The sequence below is a fragment of the Rhodnius prolixus genome, unplaced genomic scaffold (genome assembly GCF_049639745.1).
Source record: "Rhodnius prolixus isolate KJV_2025 unplaced genomic scaffold, Rpr scaffold_1, whole genome shotgun sequence".
Lineage (NCBI taxonomy): Eukaryota > Metazoa > Arthropoda > Insecta > Hemiptera > Reduviidae > Rhodnius > Rhodnius prolixus.
In genome coordinates this window covers 6,075,771-6,097,544 of record NW_027411581.1, presented here as the reverse complement: position 1 = coordinate 6,097,544, position 21,774 = coordinate 6,075,771, and the positions used below count along the sequence as shown (strand labels likewise).

Below are 21,774 nucleotides of genomic sequence, written 5' to 3'. Positions count from 1 at the left end.
GATCATTAAACTATGGTAACTAAATATTTTTTTCCCTCCCTTGCCCACAGCCTAATATATCGCGATTTTCTTGATGAAATAACTGTTTTTTATTAGCAATGAAACTTTGCTGATAATAAATGTATAATAAAATTTTCTGAATAAAATGCTTTTAGCTCAGCTGTAGAGTTCATTCGCTGCATTTCAGAATTATTTAAAATAGCCAGCAAATTGAATAATTTACGATATCTATTTTACGATTGCTTATTAGTTGGGATACAGTTGTAAAATTAAGCTACCTACAATTGATTCGGATAAAAATTTATTGAATCGTAAAAATCGCAATCAAAAATCGATATCAGTTATTATTAGCTAATCCAGAATTTTTGCTCACAATTATGAATGACTTATTCATCCAACATTTGCAGTAGATTATAAATAATCAATATTGCAAAATATAAAACCTTTCTATTCAACAACTTCATTCTGAAAAAATGTTAACAAAAAATAATTTGTGACGTATTATGGGAAAACTTCCTTGAGAGAAATAAATAAAACGCCTACAGATCCACCAAGTCATCGATACAATTACAAAATATCGAATGTACTTTAGGAAACATTCGTTTGTTGGCTTATAAGTGTAAATCGTCACTGCAAAGGCGATCTGTATGTTATGGAATGGATAGTAAGCCGAAAGCAATGGCAGCCGGAGTTGTTTGGTACAAATGAAGGCTTAATATCTTAGAAAGCCTTGGTAGGCTAGCTACCAGTTTCTTTTCAGGCGAAGATATTTGCTTGTATCAGGGGGAATAATTAAATCAAGAGTCGTCACCTACTGGGACAGCTAGTCGCTTTTTTAGGCTGACAAGTATGCTGGGGAGGTAGCACTGTTTAGGATGCTTGACGGGATATGGTTGCCGAAAAACCGTTTTGTGGAATAGCAAAATGTCTCTTGTTAGTACGGCCATCAGTGTTTAGGTATTGTGGGTGGGGAATCCCCAGGCCATAAAGGTTATCGCCTAATCTTTCTACCGAAGCCCGGCGGGCCACTTCGTAGGATCATATTGGCAGGCCACTGCAGTCTAAGAAGTGCTATTTTGCATGAGCCCTAAGCATAGTCTTTGCAGTTTCTGTTAAGAAGTAGAGGAAACTGTGCTGAACGTTTCGTGACAGTACAAAGGGCTTGAGAAGGTTCCAGGGCCTCTCAGCTTGCGGAAACTCCTTTACCACGCACCTAGACTAGGTAAAAAGTGTAATTAAAATTTTGAAATTGTAAGGAACTTTAATTTTAAATTATCCTGAAGAACTTTTTATGACAGTGTTGACTGCTACGATACTACCACATGTCAGTCTTTTACATCCGTTGCATTAACCTTTCTCTGCTGAAGATAGCGTGCAGTCTGCTGATTTATTTAGGCCCGCATAATTGACTGCATGAACTGCATTTCACTTCTAACTAGTTGCTAGAATTAGCTCTCATATTTATCTCTTTTAACTGGTTGAGGTGTGAGTGTGGTAGTGCTGGGGAGGGGCTTACCCTTTCAGCATGTGTTCATGTTTGTACATGAAAAAGACTAAGAAATCATTTGGTAGTAACGAGGAAAAGAGGTTATCCCCCCCCTCTAACATAGCCTCATCTTAGATGGGGTGATGTTAAGGACTTGTTAGCTCGCCCTTTTTGTCCTTGGACGACATCAGTATGCCCTTTCTATTGTAAGAGAGGCTGTACCAATGCTTCCGCTTGATCTATTCAAAAGGAATTTTTTGAATTAAAGGTCTAATCCAAAGATCAAAATAAATTACCCCTCCTCGGATGCAGATGTTTCAAACTTTCATTAGAAATTAATCTTTTTCAGTTCTTTATTCAAAATAAAGCACTTGATTGGTGTTCAGAAACACCACACAAAATTTCTTTAGTTACCTATTTTGGGTACAGAGTGCAGCAGGATGAAATTGCTAGGGAGGCTTCTATTTCTCATTCGCGGCAAGGTTGTTTATAAAAACCACGGATACCGTTTAGCCATTTACTCTTAATCTTAAACCATTAGTCCCTAGTTTATTATAGTAATTATCCCACGTTTTAAGTTAGGGCCTGTGAGCCATTAAACTGTATCTATCTTAAATATAATAATTAATATCTTTATTACCAAATCTATCTTTACTTCCACTAGACTATTTGGTTACAAGAAACTATTTCTTGGTATCCATCAACGACAGTATCCATCGACTACACCATTCCTTCACTAAACTGTCCAACTGCCAACCGTGCTCTCCAGAAATCTTATCCAGAAACTGTCTACTTAGATATAATTGTGTTCACTATTACCAACCATTTTATTTTCAAGCAAAAATTTGCTTAACTTTCAAGTTGTAATAAATTTAAACCTAGAAAAAGCAATGTTGAAGTTTCTTTCAATTTACTTTTTTATAAATGCATAATTAGCGAAGTGGTCGATTTATTCAAGAATTGAAAGAATTTCAAACATTTCAATTGATAAACATCGTCATAAAAAGTGCTTTCATCATTCAATTACGCTAATGTTAATTTGCCTATTATACCAGAATTATTTGCAAGTAATCCTTTCCTATAGAGCATGAGCGGACAAAAACTTGACTCTGGCTAAAGGGGAACCACCAAGTAGATGTAGAGAGAAGTAGATTTCCTCTATACTATTATAACAGTTCACTAAATTACTAACTTATCGAACATTCTAATCGATTTATTTCCGCCATATAAATCACTTTTTTTTTATATGTTAATTTAAAGAACCAAAATACTATAAATTAAACTAAATTATCTGTAATTACGCTTCTATAAATGATTGTAAAAATGTATTTAATTTGAATTTTGGAAAATTAAATAAAATAATTTGATTTAAAGACTCACATGACTTTCGTAGTTCTCGAGTTGTGATAATTCTTCGGTTATTTAGCGAAGAAGTTTTATGTACGTGGAGTATATAAACAGATATGACAGACCAACCTTACAACAATGTAGAATAATACTTTAATTGTTAATAGCTTAAGCCCTGAAGATGACCTATTCCCTACTCGGCAAAAAGCTCGGCAAAAAAATAAAATATCATGACTAAAATTGGCAATATTCTTTCTTCCATTTGGATTAATGAAAAACAATCACCAAAAACGACGAACACTAGGGCAAAGTCAAAAGTTCTCGACTGTACTCAGAGATGGCGTTGCAATCAATAAGAATTTTGTTTAGGTTATGTTGGGAACGTTTAAATGCGTCAATTATGCCATATTGAAAGCTATGCTATTGTCTTGTTATTGATCGTAAGGTTATGATCTTTGATTGTGCTACACTCGAGCTTGTCTTGCGCAAGTTCTAAATTTAAAATTACTCTTTTTTTTATTCTTAAACAAGAAACATTCCTTACTTAAGGAAAAAAAACAAAAAAAAAAGTTTAATTTTTTTTTAATCTGAAATTACCAGTTATAGGATGGTAAGATTTCTTAAATAGTCTAAAGACTGCAGCTAGATAAATAGCTAGATGGATAGATACAGAAGAATATGACGGTTAACCTTTATGGATTCACCGATAGGTGGTGCTCCAGGACATAAATAATAATCTAACGGTTCTACACTCTCTACCAGGTTTTTTTTTCTTTCTTTTACTTCCTTTACTTTTCTTATTCTCTTTATCTTGACTTCCTTTTAGTAAGTAGACAGCCATGTCTACCAACTTAACTCACCCGGCCAGCTAACTAGATCTATGAAAGTCGCTGTTACTGAATCTTTTTTTTTGTTTTTGCTAAAAAAAATTACATTCTTTTGTATTTCCGCTAATTTTAAAATTTCTTTTATTATTAAAGTGTAAATGGTTGCAAGCCAAGCTTGTAAAAAAAGCTAGAACCGCCCTTAATCGTATTTCGAGGAGGTTATGTTCCAAATAAGTGTTATATAGATCTGCATTTGTGCAATCAAGATACAAAGTTCAATACAGAGCGGGGGTTCCTTGTTCATATTCTCAGACTCAAAGTGGCCTCGCGAAATATGTTCTTCCGGTAAAAGAAAAAAACGGATGTGAAAGTAAAACAAATCAGTATGTCCACCTTTCTCAGCTTCTTCAAGCTTGAACCTTTATGATAACCTTCCAAGATTCCATTCTGCCCAAAGACATTATTAATAACTTATCATTCAACATTAAAATCGTTTTTTTTTTATTAACTATATATGGAAATTTATAATTACCTCTTCGCTATGCAATGTGGAATGTACTTTATACAATTTAAGTGCAAGCATGCACATTTTTTTGCATTTATTTATTACCTCCATTTTTTCCATTTTGTTAAACCATGTGACATACAGCTAAATGCAATCATTAATATCGCTACATTTCCCGTTAATCTGCGATTTCATTTTTCACGTCAAATTTTTAATTTTTTTCTTTATTTGCAATTTAAAGAATTCTAATATTGTCTGTAATTTCTATTATTTAAATGGAATTGAACTTTACTTATTATTAATTGTACAAATCATGGAAATACGAGGCATAAGGCTATGTAAGGATCTGATAGCATTTTATTTTTTGTAATTCTTTTTCTTTTCTTTTTTTTTTTGCGTAATTTATCGTTTGCAAAGTTTTTATTTGCAAAAGGTGATGCATAGTTTGAAAAAAAATGGTGTTCACATTCACTTTCTACCTTTCTACAGTTTACGTTTATGATTATTTTTTTCATTGTCACTTTATCGGGTATCATTTTAGAAATTACTAATAAAAGAACAAGAAATAAGATGCTAAATTACGCGAAAATTACACTCTCTTCCAGTAGTAAGCTTAATCCGGGAAATATTTCTTAAATTTCTCACATTAGTAAGAACTTAAAAGTGTTATAACCTTAAAGGTTCGGGCAACTCATCTTGATTAGTGTCTACTGAGAGACATCTAGCAGCAAGAGATGGAACTAGTTTCCCAATAAACGCGCCAAAAAGAATTCTCATTACTTTTGGGTGCCCCCTCGTATTAAATTTTCGTTTTATTCGTTTGTTGGTTTTTTGTTTTGTGGCATCGGCTTTCATCATCATGCAGCCAGCGAGCTTCACTTTTGATGAACATCCAGTAATTTGAAAAGCTTTATATATTCTAACATACCTCCTACTAGCTTCTAAGTACCTAATATTTTTTGCATCCACTACAGCTGATACGACATAACAAGTGCTTCTTTGCACTTTGTAGCACCAGCTGGCAGTTCATTCTTGCCTTCGTGACCTTCCAGTTACCTCGGATTCAAGAACACTCGCGCAAAGTTTGTAGAAAAAGTCTTAATGAGAAACTTTGATAATTACAGTTAGAGAGTGCTATGATGTGATTGTGGACCAACCAGCTGGTTCTTTAAAAAAAAGTAAATAACAGTGGCAGTGTTAGAAAGTGTGCAAGTGCATCACATATATGGTTGCATTTAAAAATTCGTGGCGGATGTATAGATGAGCATACGGTCTTCTTTTTTTTTAAGAGCGGCATCAGATAAAAACAAGAACAATAAACCAAACTTGATCTCAAAAAATAAATAGACATAACACAATTGCGAGATTGAAATGAAGTGCACAACTTTATCATATTTGGTTGTGCTAAATAGAGTATATGTGTGTTCCCGGTTGGAGGGGTAGAAGGGGAAAAATGGAGACGCCAACAAAAAAACTCGTATGTGCAAAATTAAAGAAATATCACTCATCATTTTAAAAAGTGAGTCAAGTGAAAGAAGCGATACAAAGGAATGACTAGAAGATCTGAAGAAGAAGGCAAAAAAAAAATTCCCTATTTGGACAAAGTTGGACAAACTGGAGCGACATTTTCGTGTGTGTGTGTGTGTGTGTGTGTGTGTTTTTGAGAGAAAGAAGGAATGATTGTAGAGTTTTACTGGCCGACTGAGAGGGAATTAAAAAGACGATGGACAAAATACTCGTATGTTCCTTTCACCCAGTGTGTCCATTCAAAGATTGTATTTCCCTTCTTTTTTTGAATACTTTTTCCACTTCTTCAGTCCAAAGATTGATTATCACTGACAAGAGCGGAATTAGAAAGAGATTCTCTTTATAGGTGACCGCCATTTATCGTCAACAAAACTTCCGTTTGCATGCAAATGGCTTGTACACTCTTAGCATGTCCTGTACGGGATGAAATATATATATATATATGTGTATATGAAAATAAAACAAATTACTGGAATTGGAAAACAAAATTTAGTGTGAAGACTCACACGACTTCCTTTTTAAAAAAGAAATATAGACCAACGCAGATACTTCCTTTTAAGATGGTAAAAATGAATAAATAAATGAATTGAAATAGAAATAAATTATTATTGATTGCTATTTTTTTTTATTTATTTATTTTATACCCTGGAGAAATATTTAAGCTGAAGTAACGGAAATAGCCTGTAGCCACCACACACAGTGTCGCTAAGTTTTCACAATAATTTATTTCGGAAGGGGCTTCACCAAAAGCGAAAGATCATAAAGGAGAGTCCCTTCCAAATATTCAAAATAAATAAATAATAAAGGGGCGAAATAGAAGAAATAAATGGATAACTTCAGGCGAAAGATAACAAAGTACAAGGCAGGGTTTTAACAGTAAATTTTGATTGGACATGTTTTTTTTAAAGCACGTAACTGGGATAGGTAAATATTAGTCATCTGATTGGTTAGAATGTCTATTTGTCGTGGTGAGTTCGTTCTTTTGTTATTGATGGTATTTTTTATTTTTATTTTATCAATTTAAAAAAAAAAAGAGAGAGATATTGTTGACTGAGAGAAAGAGAAATGTACAGGTGAGGAGAAAATTTTCTTTGAAGAAAAGAGCGTCTATCATCTGTTACAATCTAGAAGGCAGTGGGCACCATTGCACATGCGCAAATCTAACTCAGATTTAGAAAAAAAGGGTTAGTTAGTTGGGAACCTGTTGTTTAAACAATGGCTTTTATTGTGGGTGTAACATAAAATTGAATGGATAGGTCGGTCTATCGGACTAGAGTTGATCCGGAAGTAACACCTTTTTTTTTCTCGATTTAATCGAAAACGGCACCAAACGAATTTTAAGTGATCTTTGTACCTTTATTGCACTTGTGAGCACGACAGAACATCAGGGTCGTAGTCGCCCAGAGATTTTTTTTTATCAACAGTGCATGCCGGCTTCCGGCCAGTGCCTAAAAAAAAACAACTGACAGTTAAAGACATTTGATTGACAGTAAGATTTAATTTTTTCAGGCTGGCTTTACTTCCAACTACCACAAACTAGGTGTCGTGGACGGAGGCGACTAGCAAACATACTTTACTGCAAAATTTCTCATATTAACCATTAAAGGTATAGTCTGGGAATATAGCCTAGTACCGCAATACGTACATCTTAGCTTTGTGGGTCTAGCCTCTAACCGCTCGGCTAACGTGGCGCCCCTAGCAAACATACTTTACTGTAAAATTTCTCATATTAACCATTAAAGGTATAGTCTGGGAATATAGCCTAGTACCGCAATACGTACATCTTAGCTTTGTGGGTCTAGCCTCTAACCGCTCGGCTAACGTGGCGCCCCTAGCAAACATACTTTACTGCAAAATTTCTCATATTAACCATTAAAGGTATAGTCTGGGAATATAGCCTAGTACCGCAATACGTACATCTTAGCTTTGTGGGTCTAGCCTCTAACCGCTCGGCTAACGTGGCGCCCCTAGCAAACATACTTTACTGCAAAATTTCTCATATTAACCATTAAAGGTATAGACTGGGAATATAGCCTAGACCGCAATACATCTTAGCTTTGCCGGTCTAGCCTCTAACCGCTCGGCTAATCGTGGCGCCTGACAGTAAGATTTAAGAAGCTCCTACAAAGGGAAATCTGATTCGTGCCCTTTGGTCCACGTGTAGGTCCTTAACTTTTAATTTAAAAGATTTTTCAAGTAAAATTCAATTATTTGCGCTCTTAGGAGAGCTGGTGGTTTGCAGTGGTAACGCTTACTTGATAATGTAAATTAAAATTATGGCAAAAATTCCGAGTTTAAAGGAAAAAGGCAATACCGGAAGTCTTCGAAAACCAATCGACAATAATTTCTGTTAAGTATATTACTTGTTCAATCGTGCAACGGGTTTGGTAATATCAGTTTTAATAAAACTATCTCGGTGAAAATTGATTTTTCGGATAGTTTTACGAAATAATTTTGGTTTTTGGGCTTCCCCCCCCTGCTAATTTTAGTTGGAAATCTACAGGAATTTTGTTAGAATGAAGAGCAAAGTCTTAGTGAATTTGCTAAATTTAAATTATGTATTTAAAATTAATGAAGGAAAGTTTAGGAGGGAGCGAGATTTGGGAGCAATAGGGAGTGAGTGAGGGGGGAGAGGCAATCAACAAGTGGAGGAGAGCAGTTCATCTCTTCTAAAGTCACCACCACCTGTTGCAGCGCTGGTCCCTGCCCACTAACGCGCACACCTAACTATGTGTATACATACGCGCGTACAAACACACCTTACTTATCCCCCACCACAACGGCCACACAGGTAAACTATCAAGTCCTCCTCCTCCCCTTCCAAAGCACTAAGCAAATTCATTGGGATTCGTTTGGTTGGTTTAGAACGGACGGACGGTGTATCTGACGTCGTCGTCGTCGTCGTCGTAGTCGTTGTAACGGCCGACGTTGTAGTTGGGGCCGGTGAATCTCAGACCAGTCGTAGTGGAGTGGTGCATAGAGCTATCTCTGCTCCCCCGAGTGTGTCTTTGGTCTGGTGTGTTGTGGTTCAATACGACTTTGCAGAACGTCCAGAGTCCAGTAGACGCGTAAACTTCTTGTCGTCAACATACGCTTACGTGCTTTTTTTTAATTTATTATTTATCTTTTGTTTTATTTTTATTTACGCAATATTTATTTGTTATTTCTCTTCAACACTGGTGCTCCAAACAAATTCAAGTAAGGATCTTTTCTAATAATAAATTTTTAATTAATACAATTAATCATTAAATTAATTTTTTTTTAATTTAATTTTTTTGATCTTCCTCTACTTTTTTTTTTTGATCATCCTAATTATCCAGTCCTTAGAAAAACACGTACTTAAGAACACTCAAAAGGGGCTTCGATCAAAATTATGGCCCACAATGCTACCTTCAACAACCCGTTTCTTTGGTAAATATCACGATTGTTGCTGGTAAATAATTTGATAATCCCTTATCTCGATTTCCATGTTCTAGTCGGGAACCTAACAAATCTATTATGAGTTCATCCTGGGTACTACCATGGCATTTAGTACTTTTTAGTACCATTTTCTGTTTCGCTATAAAGGTGCAGAAATCACTTAAAGGGTTAATTTTTAAATTTAAGGTCCCAAAATTTGCACACAAATCTTGACGAAGAGTCGTCCTATCTTGCCCTCTAATGACTCTTAGTAGTTCATTTATTTACTATATGGAAATTATTGTTTTACAAATTAATGTACATAATTATAAAATTTTAAATTGATTTACATAATTAATTTACGTAATAACTTAAAAATTAATAACTGATGACGGATTTTTTTTTTTGTTTGAACTTTGTAATAATAACAAAGTAGTCCGGATAATAAGTCACGACAAACGCCCGGCGTATAAAAACTTCAACTTGAGTATCTGGCGAGAAATACTCAACGTACGGACTTCCTGTGCAGAAACATTTTTTAAAAAACACGCTATTCTACCGCCAGCTGGAAATTTTTAGCATCGTTTTTAATGTTCGTAGAGATTTTAAACTTGTAAATTATTCAGTTCGGTGGGGGGTTGGCGCACTTTAAAGGGAAGCAGCGGCTAAAAATGAAAACAGGAGTTCAATTTTTTTTCCTACCCGTTGGTTTCCGTTGGCTTACGTCTGTGCTAATGAAAACAAAGTTTGAAGAAAATCGTGAGTAACTCAAAGCTAATTATGAAGCTTAAGCTTTCTTTGAGATTTTCTGAACCTAGAAGCACGCTTAAAAAAAAACAAAAAACATCGTATTCATTTTCCACACTGTGCCTATTTAAATCTTCCACAAAATAAGTAACGTCATCTCTATTTCGGCAATTTGGCCCAACCGAAATTCTAGCCGATGGACTGCGAGTTACGTACATCTTGACTTAGACAATCCGCTTATCCGAAATTTTCCTTGGAACTGATTGGTGAATTTTTTTGACCCCCCCCCCTCCTTCAATCATCATTTTGTGTATATCGATCGGTATCAAGGTTTCCATCTTCCAATCTTCAGGATGCTCTCATGGACCAGTGTGTGGTCAGTGAACTTAGCGTATTCAAACTAACCACAGTCAACTTTTAGAAAAAAATCAGCCCACCGGAAATGGCACTTTTCTTGAATAAATTTTCCGGTTTTTGAAGATTTTTTCTCAAAATATGACTCCTACAATTTGTTTTTTTAAAACTTGGTATGTTTATTGCACTTCTGTCACTTTTAGGTAAAATATTTTTCCGTTAAAATTCGAATACGCGAGTACTTTCAGGCAAAAAGGGGTGTTTGGAATTTCCTGTGAGGGGCTATTTGCATTGTAATTGTGATCGGTAGTAGCCAATTTAGTAAATAGATTTTTCTAGTTTTATAACAAATTGTTTCGAATATTTCGTGAAAATTTAATAACATAAACTATAAGAGGAAGTCGTGAGAGGCTTCAAGCAGAGCTTTAAAGTTCTACTTCATGCAAAGTGAATGTAAGTAATAGAACGAAAAAGTCCAAATCGTTTGCTCACCCAATTATTGGCTTGTTGTAGACTCACGTTCTAGTACGTGATATGGTGGCAGTTATTACCATAACTATGGTAAAAACATAAAGTTACCAGCAAAATTATAATATTGCCAATTTATCTAGCAATTTTAATTTTATATTCATATATATTTTTTTGAGGAATTATCTAGTTCTTATAGAGAAAACACATTTTAAAGTAAAGTAATTGATCTGAATAATAATAATGATAATAAAAAATCTGAGGGAAGGGATTAGCTGAGTGGTTAGCGTATTCTGGATTTCAACGCGGAGATCCTGGATTCGAATGTCCAGTCATAGACAGTGTCTATAACAAGATAATACTTTCCGAAGGCCGACGATGCACCGGGGGAAAAAAGTTGTAGAAGGGATATACTGAGATTTTGAAATATATATCATGGAGGAAGTCATGGAGAGTCATTCACCAGTTTAAGGAATTTATTTTCTGTGTTCTTTGAAATTTTTTTGACTTTACTACGTCACAAGCTCCAGACGGAGCAGACGTAGGGTAACATCGGTCAGATGAACTTACTTTGTAGAGGAAAAGTTTATTTGCTGCAATCATCTTTGTATCGCTTGAGGGAAATGGGAAAATTTGTCCTTTACTTGGATTGAAAATATCTCTTCTTTGTCCAACTCCACTCACGAGGGTTCGAGAAAATAATTAAAAATATTTTATTTGCATTCAAATATTAATTTTAAAATCGCCGAATCAATTTACTAAATTAAAATAACGCCAGCCAGATGGTTAAACTAATTAAACTTCTTATTAAAAGAATATCAAGAGCAAATAGAAAATTAAGAAGATAAGAATGCAAACACTTTTTTTATTTTATTTTCTTTCTCAGTTCAAAGAGTCGTGCCATGTTTAGCAATTTAAAACAGCGGAGAAGATAAGATAGAGCGGGACGGACAGACTGGTGCGAATGTGAGTGCAACAAAGACGGAATTCAGTATTTAACTACATGGTGATTATAGCGCCTTATTATAAGCTACATAGAATGAAGCCCTGTGGGGATGCAACATATTCCAAGGTCATACATTATGTATATTTATATGTAGTTTATATAAAACAATTATATATACATGAATATCTTGGCTGTTCGGACATTTTATTTATTCAATTTCCCTCTCCTCCAGACAATTTATTGTTATTTCCTTTTTGACCTAGGTTTATTTTTGTGACGTCAATTTGAAATTAAAAAAAAAAAAAAAAATATTTCCATACTTTCTGTTACTTTACCAAGTTCCATTTTGATGCGCGAATGCCGTGAAAAACAAATCTGTGAACGTGAAAATTGTTGGCCAATCGTTCAAAAAAATCATGAGACACATACTTTTTCAACGTTTTTCATCGCTGTATGGCTGCCCAAATTGTGTAAAGATCAGCCAGTTGTCCTTAACCCGTTGCCGCACACTTTTATTTTGATGATCTTGCTCAGAAACGCACTTTTTTTTTCTCAATTGTTTATGACTGCCAGATGGAATCAAGTGTAAGTTGTATGTTTGGAAGTAAAAATTATCACATTTGGCCACGGTTTTTCCAACAAAAAAACCTCTCGACGGCTATAACCGTCATTTGCTCATCATGTCATTTTTTTCTCTTTCCAGAGCAAATGACGGCTATGACCGTCGTGACGACTATACAGCATTTGCTTTACTAATTCAATAAGTAACAAGTGTATGCGTTAGTACACTTCGTACTAACGCTGTACTTTTTTTTTATTAATTAAAATGTGCACGACGGAAATGTGCCTACATATCAACAAAGATCGGACGGCTATAGCCGTCATTTGCGGCAACGGGTTAAATTAAAGAAAGCATTATCTTCGATAAAAACCAATGCTTGCCCTATCTTCGATGCCCAAAAAAAACAGCAATTTTTCGAATCGTCTTAAATAGTGCTTTATCCTAGTTTCAAGTTATAGTAAAACGCCCGAAATTGCTTAATCGACATGTCGCCTTGGTTTTGATAGGGGGAGGAAAAAGTAGAAAAACAATTTAGGCGTGGTAATAATCGATGTCTTATTCGTAAAAAAGTAGAAAATTTGGTAAAAGCTAGTCTAGCAACCACCCAAAATATTTCATTCGGGAAAATTCTTGTGAAAAGAGAAGTATTCATGTTAAAACATGCAAAAAAAATTTTTTCAGCAAGTGTACTGTAAAAAGCTCCTAGCCAATGACCTCAGACTTTTAACGCGTCTTAAATAAAAATAAAACTAATAATTGTTGATTCCGAAGTTAGAAAAAATAAAGTTAAAACTTAGAGAATTAATAAATGGAAATTAATAAAGAATGTCGTCTAAACAAGCGGTGGTCACCTCCCCATTTTATAAAAAACTATATAATTAAAAAAAATTGAAAGAGAAAAATATTCGATTTACATCAATTATCGATACAATGGGAATAATAATCATAGTACGATAATTATTGAAATATTCGCGAATCGTCTGACCAGAAAAAAAGAAAAATGTTCAAAACTGAATATATAATTGGCAGTTCATAATTAATAACTTGGCATTATTATCTTCAGACGATTATTATCTCATTCGTCAAATGATAATTGGAGACATTCTGCCAAAAACTAGTTCTTCTAGTTAGCGGATATCAATTATCAGGATGGAGGGTTAATATGAGGTTATCTGGGAAGCAGAGCTGCTTTTTCGATTATAATAAGGAATCAGAAAAAAAAAATTAATAAATAAATAAAAAAAAATTGTATTTTTGCTTTACGTCGTAGATTGTAAAACAGGAAGTCCAGCCGAACTGGAAGTGCTGTTCAAATGATTAACTTTAATTGGAGACAACTTTTTTTTTAATTAATTGGGCATTTTTCGTTTGAATTTTTAACACTTTGACTACGTAAACATTTCTTTCAAAATATCCGTCTCTAACCAATCGACTACAGATATCGATGTAAAAATTCTATTGTTGTTAGAATGGTTACCTTCAGAAACAATTTGCAAAAAAATGACTATTAATATTTTAAATCAATAAAGATAAAAACGTTAATAGATTATTGTGTAAACATTTGGGAACAAAATGGCCTCTTCATGGCCCTTTTTCTAAAATAAATAAATAAATAAATAACAGCTAAAAGCCTAGGCAAATATAAACTTTATATTTTTTTCGTTTAAAGAGAAATACTTTCTGACTTCTCTTAGTTAAAGCTAAATGATAAATAATTCTTAGATTCTGAGCACGTGAAGAAATTGTTGATTTATTCATGAAGTGAATTACCAGTCGATGGAGGAGCTGCAGTGGAGAGTTTCTTAAAGTTAAAGTCGACTTCGATGTCCATAGAAAATCATTTTTTGTCAGTTACATTAAAGTATAATATTTGTAAAAAAAATAAAAACTCGTGTGTATGTCCGTTTAGCGATTTCTTAAGTATGAACAAGTGGTTTTTAAAAATTACTGCATGTTTGTGCATGAACAACTATTATTTTAGGGAATCTCTGGGGAGAAATAAAGGGTCGGTTAATCCATGGCCTCCTAGAAAGGACGTCCACACTCCTCAATCTTCAGATATTCTTTACCAATCCTCCGAAGGTCCTCCCTCCTCCTCTTCATCATCATCCAAACCTATCCTAGCACTATCTGAACTAGGATGTTACTCTGCACGTGGTCAGTTCACCGTAGTCTTCCATTTAAGTAAGGTAGACCGCCTCCTTGTCGTACACTATTAAATAGGCGCCACGGTAGCCGAGCGAATAGAGGCTAGACCCGCAAAGCTAAGATGTATTGCGGTACTAGGCTATATTCCCAGTCTATACCTTTAATGGTTAATATGAGAAATTTACAGTAAAGGATGTTTGCTAGTCGCCACGATAGCCGAGCGGTTAGAGGCTAGACCCGCAAAGCTAAGATGTATTGCGGTACTAGGCTATATTCCCAGTCTATACCTTTAATGGTTAATATGAGAAATTTACAGTAAAGTATGTTTGCTAGTCGCCACGATAGCCGAGCGGATAGAGGCTAGACCCGCAAAGCTAAGATGTATTGCGGTACTAGGCTATATTCCCAGACTATCTCCTTAACAAAAACTTACAGTTTAAAAAGTTAAGTATAAGGGTTGATTAAACGCCAAAAGGTACACAAATGAGCAAGTACCCAACATTTCATTCAAGCTTAGTTGATATAATTTAAGTAATTTTGCTGCATTAACTTTTCCTTCACATTTTTTAGAATTTATTAGATGTCACAGACCCTTATGCTGGCCAGTTCGTTCATAATATTATTTGGTTATACTTATGATAAAATGTATATTATATCTTCGTTTTTAAATAGGTACTTTATTTTAACTCTATTCCAAATAATTATTATTCTTCTGATTTATCTTTAATATGCCCTTTATTCTGAAGTTGTCACATCTTATACATGCATGTTAAAGTAGAAAAAGACAAAGTTAGAGTCGGCTACTGTTTAAATTTGAATCACGGAGGATTTAAAACAATATTTCAGACTTGAATTCGTCTAACCGAAATATTCGTGAGCACAAATAACACACAGTTAATAACAAGTAGATTATTCAACAATTATTCATTTCTCAATTGTAATTTAATTTTACTTACAGTAAAATACTGGAATAATTATCTGTCCTAAAAGTATGCAATACTTATTTATTTTATATTACATAACATATATATAACATTGTGAGAAGAACAGCTACATTGAGAGTGTGATTGAAGAAAACTATATTATTTTCTATAAAGCCAGATAATTATTACCTATTATTATAAACGTTTGACTACTACATAAAGTAACAATTACTTTAATCGAAGAATGAACTTAAACAGACGATTTTTATTAAAAATAAAATAATCGAAATCATTGATGTATGTTGGTGTAAGCATTTTTTTAAAAAAGTTTTTAAATTTTGTAGCCTCGTAATTTTTTTTATTTTTTATAACGTTTTCTTTTTAACCTGTAATTAATAGTTTGATTATTATAGATTAATAGATATTACAGTCAATCTACAGTGCTACTTGAACAAATTTTTTGTAGATGAAAATGGCCAGCATAAGGTTCTGTGACATCTAATAAATTCTAAAAAATGTGAAGGAAAAGTTAATGCAGCAAAATTACTTAAATTATATCAACTAAGCTTGAATGAAATGTTGGGTACTTGCTGATTTGTGTACCTTTTGGCGTTTAATCAACCCTTATACTTAACTTTTTAAACTGTAAGTTTTTGTTAAGGAGATTTTTGTACCTTTTGGATAGATTTTCATTTTTGTCTATTTTGCTAAGTTACATATCTGCTTTACTGTTTTTTTTAAATTTGGAATAAGCAATTCTAACATTATAACCTGATAAGGTGTTAAGTAGGAACCGTAACTACCACTGGAGAGATCTTTTTAAAGAATGATTATAGTTGCGGTCCCCAAACCATCCTCAATAACAATTTTTTTGAGAAAGCCTTTTTATATAAAATAGGAAGGTATTTGTACGTAAAAAGCAAATTTAAACTGCGATTTCAGACCTTCCTTTTAAGAGGAGTAAGAAAAATAAACGGGCGATTACAGTACTTCTCCCTAAAAGGCAAAGAGGCAAAGATTTTGAATCGAACGACAATTCATGAATGTAAATAGGTTCACCCATTGATAATTTTAACGATTTCAGTACTTCCTCTTAGTAGGTGTAAGAGCATGATGGCACTTCACAGCCATGTAGAGGAGCTTTAATCACTTCTTCGTGCTAAATTTTATCAAAATCGGACAAAGCGTTATAGAAATATTGGTAATAATAGTTTTAGAAACGGCCTTACTTGGGTGGGGCAAACTCCCCTCCATATGAGGCGTAGCGACGAGACTTTTAAAGTGCAAATCTGTACAAAATTTCGATTCGAATGACACTTCATTCATGAAAATCAGTTCACTTGTCGATAATTTGAAACGATTGCTATACTTCCCCTTAACTAGTGTAAGAGCAGATCGCCGCTTTAATGTTACGTAGGGGAGCCCTAACTCTATCATCCTACCAAATTTTATCAAAATCGGGCTAAGATTTACAGAGTAATTAGTAATAATAATTTTGAAGGGGGCCTTACATAAAGGGGGCTAACTCCTCTCTAATTCGGTGTACAGCGTCGAGACCCCCAAAAGGCACATCTACATAAAATTCCGAATCGAATGTCACCTCATTCATGAAAATCGGTTCTCGCGTTTAGGCGCTACGTTGTTTACAAAAAAGGTAACAACAACAACAACAACAACAACAACAACAAGAAGAAGAAGAAGAACAACAACAATTTCTGAAAATGCCGTTTTTGCTCATTTTCGGCAACTTTTTTCTCAAAATCTATTAGGTCTGGGGGGTTGCAAAAAAATTACAGTTATAAAGGAGGGTTTGCCCTATATTTTAAAGAAAATTTGGGAATTTTATCTTTTATAGAAAAAGAGAAAAAAATTGTCAAAGTTGGGTGTTTTTTAACGTTACGCTTTTTCGTGCACTTTTTGACGATCAATCCTTATACAACTGTCCTACCGGACAGTTTTAATACCTTTAATGGTTAATATGAGAAATTTACAGTAAAGTATGTTTGCTAGTCGCCACGATAGCCGAGCGGTTAGAGGCGAGACCAGTAAAGCTAAGATGTATTGCGGTACTAGGCTATATTCCCAGACTATACCTTTAATGGTTAATATGAGAAATTTACAGTAAAGTATGTTTGCTAGTCGCCACGATAGCCGAGCGGTTAGAGGCGAGACCCGCAAAGCTAAGATGTATTGCGGTACTAGGCTATATTCCCAGTCTATACCTTTAATGGTTAATATGAGAAATTTTGCAGTAAACTATGTTTGCTAGTCGCCACGATAGCCGAGCGGTTAGAGGCTAGACCCGCAAAGCTAAGATGTATTGCGGTACTAGGCTATATTCCCAGTCTATACCTTTAATGGTTAATATGAGAAATTTTGCAGTAAAGTATGTTTGCTAGTCGCCACGATAGCCGAGCGGTTAGAGGCTAGACCCGCAAAGCTAAGATGTATTGCGGTACTAGGCTATATTCCCAGACTATACCTTTAATGGGTTAATATGAGAAATTAACAGTAAAGGATGTTTGCTAGTCGCCACGATAGCCGAGCGGTTAGAGGCTAGACCCGCAAAGCTAAGATGTATTGCGGTACTAGGCTATATTCCCAGTCTATACCTTTAATGGTTAATATGAGAAATTTTGCAGTAAAGTATGTTTGCTAGTCGCCTCCTTCCATGACAAATGAATAAATTAAAATACTTTATATCTAAATATGTATTATAAATGAAATAAATAAAAAATTATGCACCAAAAAACAAAATACCTAATTTAAAATTTGTCTAATCTCTATTTTTTCCATCTTCTGTTTCAGGTAAGTTCTATTTCCTCTCGAGAACAATCTTTGCTTTAACTGATGATCAGTAAGTGTAAGAAATTTATGTATTTATCTTGAAATATTCGCACACTTGAATGAATCGCTAGTTTGGGCTAAAATAAAACGAGTGGCTAAAAGTAATGGTTACCTTTACTTTCTTTCACATGTGATTAAAAAGTATAACTTTTGTGATAATTAGTTTCTTTTGATTGAATAAATTATTGAATGTATTGAAAAGTATAAATTAATTTTTAAAATTTTTCGAAAGTCAGCTGTTCTCTTGGAGATGACGTTCTTACTAGTCTTGGGACGAAGAAAGATTTATTAGCTACCATCTAGAATTGAAGCTCATCTTTCTGTCCAAGAAATGACCATCTTTCATCCTTCGCATTTCTTTTCTCAAGTGATTTAGTACCACATACTTTCGCCCTTCTTTTTATTTACTTCTTCAGACCATCCTTTTTGACCTAGAAATCTATTAACTGAAATTCTAGTTTTTGTCTATTGATTTTAAGTGGGAGAAAATAATTTATAGGTAATGGATAAATAAAAGATTAATTTAGATTTCTTGTAAACGGAGTCTGTTCCAATATTATTCAATTAAATTAAAAGTTAATTGTTAAATAATTTATTTTTATTTGAAATCAAGATATTTTTAAATAAAGGGGATTTATGCCAGTTAGGTTTAATTTTATTGTTAATTAAAATTATGATTTCGTCTTTGGTTTTATGACTTATGTTATATGTTAGTTGTTCGTGAATAATTACGAGTCGTGTCGCTTTACTGAATAAATTTCATTCGCTCACATCGTGGCCAACAAAACCGGAAAAGCGTACTCACATTATTAGCTTTTTGTCCTACGTAAGAGAAAATTTTTCTCAACTTCCTGCAGACCCTAGAGAGCCTTTAATGCCTTTTCCGGTTCCCTCCTTCAGAATATACATATCTTTCTAGCCTATTTCTTTTATATAAACCATAACCTTCTCATAAACTAATTATACCTCTTAACTGTATTAAATAAATAAATTAAAATAAATAACTAAATGTCAATCGATAAGTAAATGAACTCAATTCCAGTACATGGATTCTGCAAATTATTATTGAGATTGATCAGGTGTAAGCAAAAAATTTAAAAAAATATTGATCAGTTAACTCGTGAACATATATTTATGTATATAAATTTTGCTCCAGTCTTATATACATATATTTCTATCAGTGCTTCTGTACATAAAATTAGATACAAGTTGAATATAATATATAATAAAGGTCGATCTACTTATATTAGATTCGCGTACGTGTAAAAATAAATTGCAAGGTTCTGCTTTAAATCAGATTACAAAAAATTATATTTTCAGCTAAAGCCGCAAGCTATGGGTGGGGGTGGGGGGGGGCTGTCCCCCCGTATCTACTTTGAATTACTAGAATGAAAGCTAGCTAACTAAAGTACGTAAGTGTACCGAGAAAGAGAGAGTTTTCGAGTTCGTACTTCATCGATATTAGCTATCGATATTTAAAAAGAAATGATCTACACTATAGTTTATTTATTCATATTTTATTTACTGTACTTAAAAAAAAATTACGAATATACTGTAATTCCTTTTAGGTACTTTACATTTATTACAGTATACATAATACTTGATGGTATTCGATCATGATTTTTAACTTAAATCAGTCTATAATATTTCTACTGAATAATCTTATCTGAATGTCTTCATTTCGTGTCCCTCTTCTTTTTTCTTTTTATATTTTGTTACACTGTTATTTTACTTCGTTTTGGTCTCAACTATCATTTCTTGTAGTACAGTTATTTTCAATCGAACAGCTGGTACAAATTAAAAAAAAAAATAATAATCAGCTGATGATCAGCTGTATATTTCTAACAAATACGTGTATATTGTGTTTTAGAGATTATTTTTAACAGAACAACCCAAGTAGAGTAGTTTCACATGGTTTCATAAAATAATTTGTGTCCTCTTACATTAAGTTGTGTTTGTGCAACTCAAAAAATAAAAGATTGGAGTGTGTTTAAATTTGATTTTTGGTGTTTTTTTTTGGTATCACAATAGAACCCGAGGGAAATGCTTAAGGACAAATTCTGCCGACCGGAAATATGCCACTAAAAAACCAGCTAGATGCATAAGCTACGTGCTATACCAACCCACTTGTAGATAATATCCCTGGGGTTGAACTTCATTTTCTCTCTCTCTCTCTCTCTCTCTGCCATTTCCTGGAGTAAGTTATGGTCGGAAACGGAAACTCGGTCGCTGCTCTACATTAAAGAAAACAAAAAACTTTGTGATACCACGGCAATTAAGAGGATTTGGCCGTGGCGTGAGTAGCTAGTTTCCGGCTTGTACGTAGTGCACATATCCGTGAATTCACGTTGAATGTCTATTTGTCAAGATAAGATTTACTGTGCTCAATGGGACCACGAGTTGAGATCGTTTTGTGAAGAAATCTTTAAAGAATTCAAAAAATTACGTTCCTTGCCTTTCAGTTTGGTGTGAAGATTTTCAGTGATTAATTTGAGATTACCAACAAAAAACGATAAGTAAAAGAAAAAAAAACCTGCAAACGTTTTAATATTCAAATATCGTGTGAAGTTCGTTAAATTAATTAAAACAAAAACTTGTAACTTGTGTGTAATTATTAATTGACACTTTTAATTATTCTTTTAATTTAAAAATTAAATAAGAGAGAATGAAGGAGTGAGAAAGATAGAAAAGGGAATCAAACTCAGACGAAACAAGCTGTAAAATATTTTCATGTCTACCAACCTACTTATTAAAAAAAATAAAAAATAAAATTGGTAATATTTTCAAATTAGATTTTTCCCTTTTAGATATGAAATCATAATTATACTTATGTGCGGGCCTCCCTCCCCCCCCCCCACACTCAGGAATTATTTAATATTATCTTATTTTCAATGATACAAAGATTAGGGGTGTGCTTGGAATGTTGGATCGAAAATATGGGATATTTCATTTTATCTTTAGATTGATCTGGTTTATATATATATATATATATAAATATGAATCGATATTTCATTCTATTTCGATTATTTCTGTACAGGTTATGTAGGTCTAGTTATGGGTGTAATTTTAGTTATTTATTTTTTTTTTAAGTAGAAGGCACTATTTACTTTCTTTCAGCTACGTAATACGAGGGTCGTTTGAAAAGTCCGTGCAAAAATAAAAACTACTTAATTTTTTGGGGTAAACCTTTTTTATTTTTCAACATAGTCTCCTTTTAGGCTTTTACACTTCGTCCAACGCTGCTCTAGTTTGTTGATCCCTTCCGAATAATAGGATTTGTCCAAGTCTGAAAAATAGCCATTCGTTTCTGCAATCACCTCCTCGTTTGAATAAAATCTTTTTCCCGCCAGCCATTTCTTCATGTTGGGGAACAAATAGTAGTCCGAGGGAGCCAAGTCTGGAGAATAGGGGGGATGTGAAACGAGTTGGAACCCTATTTCCATTAATTTTGCGACCACAACTGCTGAGGTGTGAGCTGGTGCGTTGTCGTGATGGAAAAGGACTTTTTTTGTGGGCCAATCGTGGGCGTTTTCTTGCAGCTCGGTTTTCAAACGGTCCAATAACGATGAATAATATGCACCTGTAATAGTTTTACTCTTTTCCAGATAGTCGATGAGGATTATTCCTTGCGAATCCCAAAAGACAGTCGCCATAATCTTTCCGGCCGAAGGAACGGTCTTCGCCTTTT

The 21,774-nt window shown here is 33.9% G+C and overlaps 1 protein-coding gene across 3 annotated transcripts in view; it reads left to right on the top strand.

Moving 5' to 3' along the window:
• The window catches only part of LOC141452976 (uncharacterized), a 219,027-nt gene that overhangs the window by 12,194 nt on the left and 185,059 nt on the right, over positions 1-21,774 (top strand). Inside the window, exons 1-2 of one of the 3 annotated variants that reach the window (XM_074125621.1) lie at positions 8,564-8,890; positions 11,547-11,732. The exons of 1 other annotated variant lie outside the window; for it this stretch is intronic. In XM_074125621.1, coding sequence (XP_073981722.1) covers positions 11,716-11,732 — 17 coding nt within the window. In that variant the 5' untranslated portion in view covers positions 8,564-8,890; positions 11,547-11,715. Of the gene's footprint in view, positions 1-8,563; positions 8,891-11,546; positions 11,733-21,774 lie in introns of those variants that run through there. One more of the 3 variants, XM_074125629.1, reaches the window with a different exon arrangement.